Source organism: Sorghum bicolor, chromosome 8, assembly GCF_000003195.3.
Source record: "Sorghum bicolor cultivar BTx623 chromosome 8, Sorghum_bicolor_NCBIv3, whole genome shotgun sequence".
Lineage (NCBI taxonomy): Eukaryota > Viridiplantae > Streptophyta > Magnoliopsida > Poales > Poaceae > Sorghum > Sorghum bicolor.
In genome coordinates, this window is record NC_012877.2 from 4792118 (window position 1) to 4802829 (window position 10712).

A 10712-nucleotide genomic window follows, 5' to 3' on the forward strand; every position below is an offset into this window, starting at 1 on the left:
TTGAACCCAGGATTGTAGCCTCTTCCTCCTCCATCCTCCCCATATCCGCCACCAGTGCCTGTCCATTGCATGTCCATTGCCTTGCCCTCCCTAACCGCATCCGCGAAGGAACGTCGCAGTATCGATGAGGACCGTGGCGGCTGCTTGGAAACACAAGCAGGTCGGCGTTTGGTACCGGTGCGAGAGAATAGGGCGCAGAGACCCTTCGTGGGCCTAAAGAATTTGCCAGGTCCAAGTCCAAGTCGTACTTGAGCTGACTTTCATTCCCTACCACACCATGAGAACCGGATCCATCCAGGATCGATGGGATCACACCGGTAAGTGGAGGAAAAGGTGGATCGGTGCCCTGAAATTTCGTGGTTTCAAAAAATTTTGAAACCTCTTTCCTCCTTGCCGGAGAACGGCTTGCCGGCAAGCTTTGAGATCGAGTAGCTTTGGCCAGGAAGTCACCCAGCGTTCTGGGTGGAGAAACGCGAGGTTTGCCATGGCACTCCCTTGATCTTCCTCTGAACCAACGTAGAAACGATAGATTTTGAAAGTTGAAGACCACCGGGTGAAATTTTCTTACCTGAGTCCAGAGCCTGTTCCGCTCTAGAGAGTTGATCCAACGTAAAACCTGCGTGCAGGGCCTCGTTGATGAATTCCGGCGTGGAAGGAGTCACTGGCGAGGCTTGTTCATCTTCCTCCGAATCCGACTCGCCTTCCACCGCCCAGAATTTGGACTTGATCGGCACTCCATGAATCGGCCTTGGATGGTTGCTCGCCAACACCGCTAACGAGACTTCTCTTGACAACGCTTCACGTCCCTTTGTCCGCCGTCGATCAACATTGTCTCCCAAAGTGGCAGCAGTGGACGCCGGCGGTGAGGAAGGCCGGAGCACACGCGTAGTCGCCGGTGCGAGCGTAAGACGTCGCCCCCGGCGGCCGGCGGCAGGAGCCAGATCGCAGACTTTTTCTCTCTCAGCAAGCTAGCGAGATGATGTATTGCAATTGCAGGACGGCAACTTGGAAAGTCCTCTCCACTGCCCTCCTCCCTGGTAGTGGCGCCTTCTGCCTTTAGTCACTTTAGTAGTTAAAGTTCTAAACACACTGACTAAAAGGAGCTAAAATAGTTTAGTTCCATTAGTCATATAAAAATAGCTAAAATAATTTTAGCTAACTAAAATTTAGCGAGAGGCCGGGACCAAACAACCCCTAATTTTCCTCAGCGTCTTGGCTTCCCCGTCTCTCTGATCAAGCAAGCAAGGTAATAGTGGAGCCCAACTGTGTCAGAATTATGCCGCAAGGTGCCTAATAATTCCTGATTCCTAGAGATTTGAAACTGCGGAAGGTAATTGTCTAATTTTATTTTCTATTTATCAGTGGAAATAATTGTTTGTGTTAATCAATAATTACTAATTGCTATAAGTTGCTGTAGAACTACTGTGCTGTGCAAAGAGCTCTGTGCTTTTTAGGCACCTCCAATAAAAATAAAAAAATTACAACTTGCAAGTCAATAAGGTAATTTATTTGTCTTTAATTACAATTATATTGAATAATTCAAAAAAAAACAGTAAGAGAATGGTGTCAATATATACAACCAAAATGAATAGATACATTTTCGATTTATCACATTTCTACATTTTATTTTTTAGGGGTCCATATTTTAGAATTCGGAACAAGGCCTCAGATTTTGACAGCACGGCCCTGATCGGGCCTAGTCTAATAATGGAACAATGGCACAAGAACAATGCATGGCTGCAACTGAAAAATATATAGGGTGTGGTTTGAGTAATCACCATTCTAGAAATCCAATAGATAGTGCGGAAGATACTGCTGATGTAGGAGAGACATGAGTGACAGAGGGTGAAATGATTAGGGTTGGGATAGTTTTGTTTCACGGTCATCATGCTCACAGTTGAAAAGCCATAGCTGAAACTACTATTCACTAATTTATTGTGAGAGAAAAACCCTGTTGAATAGCTGGTAGATTTGGCAGATAAGCTCAAGTAAATCAAAATTATAGAGATAATTACAAAGATTTATAAATTAAATAGGTGTGTACCACTAAAAGATAATAATTAATGAAGAATCTAATAATACTTAATTGGTATAATAAATGTTATTATATTATCATATAAATTTTGGTCAAACTTGAGATGTTTTGACTCTCAATGTTTATCATTCCTTTCTATACTCATGTGTTGGTGCTCATGCATATCGGCAATTTCCTGACAACCCGTCATCAGAGCATCTATTTCCTAACAATTTTTGGGCTCCTAATTAAGAATTTTAGCTGTCGGTAAAATTGTTTAGGCTAGCACTTGGAGTAGTAAGTAAATAAAAACTGGAAGCAAGAATTTATTCAACCCTCTCGATAGTGTACATGTACATAAAAAGGATGGCCCGGTAAATGTATTTACATGCTACGCAATATATATAATACACTACCAACAATACACATGCATGGGTAGCTAGCTGATATCTTCTAGCTAGTTCTTAGTGTAGAGCGTGACGTTAGTCCATCGCGACTCCATGCAGCTGGACTGGTCCTGGTGCTGCATATACACCCCAAACTTGAAGTAGTAGGAGTTGCTGGGGATGACGCTGGTGCCGAACTTGCGGCGGCCGTCGACGTAGACGGCCACCGTCGAGGCGGCGACGTCGTGCACCACGTTGAGGCGGAACCAGCGGTCGTAGATGTCAGCCTCCACGGCGGCGCCGTCGTAGAAGCGCAGGACGCCGTCGTAGACGTGGAGCATGAGCACCGTGGCGTGCGCCGCGCCCTCCTCGTTGTGGATCTGCATCACCGACACGCCGGAGGTCCCTGATGGCACGTAGCCGTAGCCCTCAAACTGCCACACCCCCGACGAGTAGTCGTGGCCCTGATGATCGATCGTCGACGATGCGTCGAAGAGGATAGAGATTAATTTAATTATATGTATTTATTTTGGAACTGCAGGAAATTCATCCGGATCTGAGCTTTAGACATGCTTGCTACTTGCTAGCTAGCTTACCCTGATCATCACTTCGGAGCGGGGGTTGGTGTGGGTGGCGGTGTTGAAGGGCTTGTCGTTCCGGTACACCCAGAACGTCCGGACGCCGTTCCGGTACTGGAACCGCTGGCTCTCCGGCACGTTGTAGGGGCTCTGCACCACGAAGTCGCTGTCGGAGAGCTCCACCTTCTCGAACCCGGCGGTGGGATCGTCGTTCCAGCCACCGCCGGCCGCCGTGGGGGCATGCAGCAGGAACGTGCAGTGCATATCGCCACAAGAAGCCCTAGGAGATGAAGCCATGGGCCTGTGAGAGAAGCCATTATTTACTGTAGTTTCCGCTGCAATTGACCAATTGTGGATTGATCTCTAGCAGCAAGCTTTCCAATATATGTCTTGGTTCAGATCGATGTGGGCTGTGGAGGAAGACGATCGAGCTATAGGTTTAAATAGCCTCGGTCCGTTCATTCAGCTCAGTATGTGCATGCTGTGTGGATGCAGCATGATGGAGGCAGATAGATAGCTCGTGTTCACTTCGTCTGACGTGCACTACTGGGATTCATATGCATGATAAGTACGTTCCAGGCGCGTACGTACGTAGTAGTCCAGGCGTCAGATTGGACATGGCGGTCGTTTTCTGCTGCGCGTGCTCCATTGGACTAGGGGTTTCATTTCATATTCAGAGAACAAGAGTGGAAAGGAGGCAAGCAGCCTCGAAAGCCACCGGATTGGAAATTACCTTCCTTCCATCGGTCTCTTTAACATTATTAACAAGTAAATTTCCTTCCTCAATTGGTATCTTAATATTAGTTGCAAGAATATCATTAATAGATGTAGCAATTGAAAGAATACAACCGGATCGAAAATTTGGTAAAATACTGTGTTTTGTACCTTGCTGATTATATATATGCTTAATTTGAATGATGTTGCTCTTCATCTCCAGAAAACAACCAATTGTAACATGTTGTGCAAAATACTCCTCAGAATCTGTAACAACAATGTCTTCAATAACAGGGGCAGAATCATCCGGAGACTCATCGGCAGAGAAACCGGCTTGACCGGTTTGGCAGTGTGGTTGGCCAGGGAAACTGCCCTAGCAGGTTTCAAAACCGGTCTAGCCGGTTTCGTCTGTGCAGTCGGTTGTGTTTCCTTTTTTTTGCTTGTAGGGATGTAGAGGCTTCCTCATCATCTTGATATGCTTTATCAAATGAATCTTGTTCGGCTATACAATTTGAGGTCCATCGAGTCACTAGATAAATGCACAACCCCTTTAGCTCCTGAAAAACCAAGTCTAGCCAATTTCTTGCATTTCCCATGTTTTGCCACAACTAGATTTGTTTCTTGAGGTGAAGTTGATTTGGAATAGATATTGTCTTGTTTGGTTTTGTGAGCCAAACACTCGCTTATATCCGAATCAACCTTTTCTTTGCCACTTTGTGTAAGCCAATAATGCATTTTCTTTTTGCATAACTATGGCCATAACCTCATTAGCATCAAAATGCTTTCCACCTTCTTGCTGCTTCTCAAAAATGTGACATTGAAATTCATTTGCCCCAAAAATATAAGCTATGTATGTTACACTAAGAGCAAACTGCCACTCAATGCTTCCAGGTTCACATGGCAACAAAATATCAGTATTAGTGATTTTCCGTAGTTCACTAATTCGGCAATGCATGGTCACAAGATAAATTTAAAATAATATCACGAGGAACCCCTAGAAACTCTTCTACTAGATCTTCAATGATTCGGCTATAGTTATCATGTGCAGACAAATCATGAGTACTAGCATGCCTTAATAAATTTTCAATGATTCAACTATATAGTTTTTAGTAAGATAGGAAGTCCAATCATGTGTTTTAGCACTAGCATGTCTTTCTGAATTTTTATTGATTTGGCCATAGTTATTAGCAACATATGAGGCGGAATCATGAACATTAGCACTTCAATGCCTTGCTAAAATTTCATCATTTCGGCCATAGTTATTAGAAACATATGAGATCGAATTATGAGCACTAGCATTTGCATATGATGCTGAATTTGTAGGTAGAACATTTGTTCTATTAGCATATCGTGCATCATATGAGAATTGAGAGTGATTGGCTAAATAGTTAGCATCACCATAGTCAATTCTCTTATTTATCGGCATGTCTTGTGACGGGACCACATTTTGTGAATTTATAGCCCATGAATAAGGATATGTATGTTATATGTTGCTAGTAGCATTAAAACCCAAAGAATTCATAGTTGAGATCGGCTCTTGAACATGATATCCATAAACATTAATTGATGCAATATATATACTATTATTAGGACTAGCAACACCAACATGAGAATTTATAGGACTTGCAATATAACTATATTAGAACCATAAGATGCATTTGAAAGTTATACCTTGATGTATTTGTAGTTATATTGCGAGGCAACACCTTGGTACTCCATTATCTAGAGATTGACCACTGTGCTGAAATTTCAATGGCAAGTGCAACACATTGCATTGCCAAACTGCAAGCAAGATCACAATGGGTCAAAACCAGATGCAATCGGCCTTTTGGGCCAAATGCAACTGCAATAGCGAGCACAAGAAGATAGATGAATGAAGAGCAAGGAGATAGGGCTAGATCGCCTAAGCCGTCACGGATGGAAGAACACAGTGAGGATATCACACTTATGTGGTGAAGTATGGAGAGGTTTATGGGCAAACCATCAAAGGGTAACTAATCATGCTTGCGTGACAAAGAACACTGTTAGTTTTCAGACAAACTAGCAAAGGGACCATCAAATCTCTCACTTGAGAGGGACCATGTGGAGGCAAGGACGTCGCCAGGTTGCCATAGGTCAGCTAGGAAGCCTAGGACGCCATCCTTAATTGGTTACTGGATCAAGCGATGAATTATTAGAGGTTGGAAGGGGGTGATTTTATCCTAGTAGGACACATGTCCAAACATTTTCAAGTTTCATATGCCAAAAATAGATCCAAAACCGTTTTAAAAACCAATCAGTACGGAATAGGATAAGAAAATCGGTCTGGTCGGGTCTCAAAACCGGTTTGACCAGTTTTAGGCTAGCTCTTATAATATGTAAATAAACACCCCGGAAGCAACAATCTTTATTCAACCCTCTCGATAGCGTGTACATATAAAGGATGGGTAAATGCAGTTATGCTACGCAATATAATACAATACCAATACGCATGGGTAGCTAGCTAGCTCATCTAGATCTAGCTTAGCTTAGTGCTTAGTATAGAGCGTGACGTTGGTCCATCGCGACTCCATGCAGCTAGACTGGTCGTGGTGCTGCATGTACACTCCGAACTTGAAGTAGAAGGATTCGCTGGGAATCACGCTGGCGCCGAACTTGCGGCTGCCGTCGACGTACACGGTGACCGTCGACGCGCCGACGTCGTGCACCACGTTGAGGCGGAACCACCGGTCGTAGATGCCGGCCTCTATGGCCGCGCCGCTGTAGTAGCGCAGGACGCCGTCGTAGACGTGCAGCATGAGCACCGTGGAGTGCGCCTGGCCTTTCCCGTCGTGGATCTGCATCACCGACACGCCGGAGGTCCCCGACGGCACGTACCCGTAGCCCTCGAACTGCCACACCCCTGACGACTAGTCGTGGCCCTGCAGAAGAGATGATCATATGCATCCAAAACAAGACGACGACAAATTAAGAGGAGAAATTTAGATTATTTGGAACAACAAGAGTTCCATACGGATTGAGCTTTTTTTGTATGATTATTATTTATTACCTTGACCTTCACTTCGGAACGGGGGTTAGTGTGGGTGGCGGTGTTGAAGGGCTTGTCGTTCTTGTACACCCAGAACGTCCGGATGCCGTTCCGGTACTGGAACCGCTGGCTCTCCGGCACGTTGTAGGGGCTCTGCACCTCGAAGTCGCCGTCGGAGAGCTCCACCTTCTCGAACCCGGCGGTGGGATCGTCGTTCCAGCCACCGCCGGCCGCCGCGGGGGCATGCAGCAGGAACGTGCCTATGGCTACAATAAGAAGCACTAGGAGATGAAGCCATGGACCTGTGAGAGAAGCCATTACTATTGGAGTCGTCTTCGATCCGTAAGAATTGTTGATTTTATCTCTAGCAGCGAGCTCTCTCCTCCAACTCCGAGATGGCTTGGTTCAATTCGATGTGGGTCGTGGAAGACGATCGAACTAGGTTTAAATAGCTTCAGCATGCTGTGTGGATGCGCATGGAGGCAGCTTGTGTTCACTTTGTCTAACGTGCATTCGTGATTGGTACTCCCTTCATCCCAAATTATAAGTCATTTCAAGAATTTTGGAGAGTCAAACCATCTTAAGTTTTACCAAATTTATATGGTAAGTTAATAATATTTATGGTGTCAACCTAGTACCATTACATTACTCATTAATTATATTTTCATATTATACATATTTGATGTTATAATTTGTAATTCTCTATGTAATTTTGATCAAAGTTGAGAACCTTTGACTTTCTAAAATTATTCTTGAAATGACTTATGTATAATTTGGGATGGAGGGAGTACGTTCCAAACACGTAGGTACGTAGTAGCCCAGAGGCGTGCGATTACTGGACATGCATACAGTCGTTTTCTGCTGCGCGTGCTCCCTTGGACTAGCTAGGGGCCGGGTTTCATTTCATATTCAGAGAACAAGAGTGGACAGGGGTGCTAGGCAAGCAGCCTTCAAAGCCTCGGTAACAGGGGTTGTTCAATGCACGTACATGTAGATCAATGCCGGACAGCGATAGTTGCATTGGCAACGGCGTACGTCGTTGCAGACCGTGCTGGAACGTTGCATTCCTGCATGCATCGTAGTTTCCACATGTACATACCGTGCCTTTCATTTGCATTGTGAACATATGCCACAGTTTTCTTTTGTCCGTATGTGTTAGTACAAAATGGTTAACATAGTGTCCTCGTTTAAAACTATAAGTCGCTTTGATTTTTTGGTACATCTATTTTACTATGTCTCTAGATATAATAATATATGTCTTGGTACATAGCAAATTCTACATATCAAATAAGTCAAAATAACTTATAATTTGGAACATAGAGTATCAAGATTTGCAAAAGTTGTGTTATGAATTATGTTGGAGACAGGGTTGAGAGGGTCGTAGCAGTAGCCAGCGATGAGCAGGTTGTTGTCTTAGCAGGACTTTTTGCCCTTTAGTTTCTAAGTGTGAAAGAACACTAGTTATTGTCTTCTTTTTAAGCCAGGCTAGTAGGTTACAGTTGACAAATGTTGTTGCCAATGCCTTACCTCCACAATGTGCACCTTTCATCTTCCTTTGTCAATTGAAGCCTTCAGCCAGCTTCAGCAACTCTCATCTATTTTGCATGACATTTTCATACAAGATGGTAAGGATATTTGGTCTTACTTTGGGGTTCCACTCTGTTTGCCTCAAACAAAGCATATTTACATCTAATGGGTACCAGACAAGTATGTACTTGGCGAGCTATTTTTTTTCAAACACCATTTTTCAAAAAAGCTTCATGAAGATGTTTTTTCTCCACTCACAAAAGGATGGGATGGGAGAGAGCTAAAAAAAGTAGCTTATTATAGCTTCATCTGACATAAATAGATCCCACAAGGCTTAAAAGACTGTGTGTTTCGTGTCTCTCTCTTAGGAAAGGAGCACGCGGTAATGCGTGGCATCGGGGGCATGGCCACCAGGGTGAGCATGTTGGAACGTGGCTCGCTATGGTGCAACCTAGGCCTTGTTTAGTTCACCCAAAAAGCAAAAAATTTTCAAAATTCTTCGTCACATCGAATCTTACAGCACATGCATAAAGCATTAAATATAGATGAAAACAAAAACTAATTGCACAGTTTACCTATAATTTACGAGATGAATTTTATGAGCATAGTAACTCCATGATTGAACAATGTTTATCAAATACAAACGAAAGTGCTACAATAGCGTTTTCTAAAAAAAAATTTAGGCTAATAGGGGGGGGCACGGCCGCCAGAGCGTGAGCGGGCATGGCCGCTGAGCACAAGCGGGCATGAGCACGGCCACCGGTATCTTAGATTTTTTATCATTTGTATACACCATGTGAAACTATTTTGTCAAATAGATCTACAGAACAGCTTTAGCGTCACAAAAAAGCTGCTTGCGAAGCTAGAAACCCCAAAACACAGCTCTTTGTGCCAAACGGGTCCTAAATAAACACCGCAAAGCAAGAATCTTTATATATTGAACCCTCTCGATAGTGTAACGTACATGCTACGCAATATATATATATATATATACCAATACGCATCTAGCTATCTCATCTAGATCTAGCTAGCTAGCTTAGGGCTTAGGCCTTGTTTACTTCCACCTAAAAATCTAAATTTTTTTAAGATTTTCGGTCACATCGAATCTTTACACGGTACTAAATATAGACGAAATAAAAACTAATTGTACAGTTTGGTCAAAATTGACCAGACGGATCTTTTGGACCTAGTTAGTCTATAGTTAGACAATAATAATTACCACAAACAAACGAAAGTGTTATAGTGTCACGAAATTTTTTTCTTCGGAAACTAAACAAGTCCTTAGTGTAAAGCGTGACGTTGGTCCAACGCGACTCCATGCAGCTGGACTGGTCGTGGTGTTGCATGTACACACCCCAAACTTAAAGTAGTAGGAGTCGCTGGGGATGACGCTGGCGCCAAACTTGCGGCCGTCGTCGACGTACATGGTGACCGTCGATGCGCCCACGTCGTGATGCACCACGTTGAGGCGGAACCAACGGTCGTAGTCTCATAGATGCCGGCCTCTATGGTTGCGCCGCTGTAGAAGCACAGGACGTCGTGTCGTCGTAGACGTGTGGAGCATGAGCACCGTCCCGTGCGCCGCGCCCTGCTCATTATGGATCTGCATCACCGACACGACGAAAGTCCCCGACGGCACGTAGCCGTAGCCCTCTTGCCACACCCGACGAGTAGTCGTCGTGGGCTCGTGGCCCTGCAGATCATGCATCCATAGAGGATAGATTAACTATTCGATCGTGTGTGTGCCGGCATGCCGGATTTGGAATGCAAGAATATTTCACCGGCATGCAGCTTAGCTTTGTGCTACGTAGCTTTTGTGTGTACTCTGCTTAGGTCTTGTTTAATTCCCTATGTGAAAAGTGTTTAAGTACCGTAGCACTTTCATTTGTATTTGACAATTAATGTTTAATTATGAATAAACTAGCTAGGCATAAAAGATTCGTCTCACAAATTACAGACAAATTGTACAATTAATTATATTTTATCTATATTTAATGCTTCATACATGTGCTGCAAGATTCAATGTAATAGGAAATCTTAAAAAAATTTAAATTTTGGGTACAACTAAACAAGGCCTTAGCTTTGTGCTGGGTAGCTAGCTTTTATGTGTACTGTCCTTACCTTGATCATCACTTCGGAGCGGGGATTGGTGTGGGTCGCAGTGTTGAAGGGCTTGTCGTTCCGGTACACCAGAACGTTCGAACGCCGTTCCGGTACTGGAACCGCTAGCTCTTGATGATGACTTGTTACTAAACGATTGGTCTCTAACATCAAGATCCAAGATGATGACTTGGTTCAGGTCGATGTGGAAGACGGTTAATTAATATATAGCAGTAGGAGTTTCACTTCGTTAGCCAGGCTCTCTGTACGTGTGGATGCATGTCATGCATGATGTACGTTCCAAGCACGTATAGTTGTCCAGAGGAGCGTGGGCTGTACAGGAGAGAAGCTACATGTTAATTAGAGGGTATAAATGCACCTCTTAA

General features: G+C 44.0%; 2 protein-coding genes across 2 annotated transcripts; both read right to left on the reverse strand.

The window, feature by feature from the left end:
- Positions 2472 to 3275, reverse strand: LOC8073490 (citrate-binding protein). Its single transcript, XM_002442825.1, has 2 exons — positions 2997 to 3275; positions 2472 to 2864 (listed from the first exon to the last, which is right to left on the reverse strand). Exons 1-2 carry the CDS (start codon positions 3273 to 3275, stop codon positions 2472 to 2474), a joined length of 672 nt encoding a protein of 223 aa, XP_002442870.1.
- On the reverse strand, positions 6200 to 7017 carry LOC8073491 (citrate-binding protein). Its single transcript, XM_002442826.1, has 2 exons — positions 6721 to 7017; positions 6200 to 6580 (listed from the first exon to the last, which is right to left on the reverse strand). Exons 1-2 carry the CDS (start codon positions 7015 to 7017, stop codon positions 6200 to 6202), a joined length of 678 nt encoding a protein of 225 aa, XP_002442871.1.

What these genes read in the sequence shown, in the direction of transcription:
- LOC8073490 (XM_002442825.1), bottom strand. Translation starts at nt 3,275, where the DNA reads ATGGCTTCATCTCCTAGGGCTTCTTGTGGCGATATGCACTGCACGTTC. An exon ending in GCTCCGAAGTGATGATCAGG is followed by an intron (nt 2,865 to 2,996) that starts GTAAGCTAGCTA and finishes ATCGATCATCAG; the next exon opens with GGCCACGACTACTCGTCGGG.
- LOC8073491 (XM_002442826.1), bottom strand. Translation starts at nt 7,017, where the DNA reads ATGGCTTCTCTCACAGGTCCATGGCTTCATCTCCTAGTGCTTCTTATT. An exon ending in GTTCCGAAGTGAAGGTCAAG is followed by an intron (nt 6,581 to 6,720) that starts GTAATAAATAAT and finishes GGCCACGACTAG; the next exon opens with TCGTCAGGGGTGTGGCAGTT.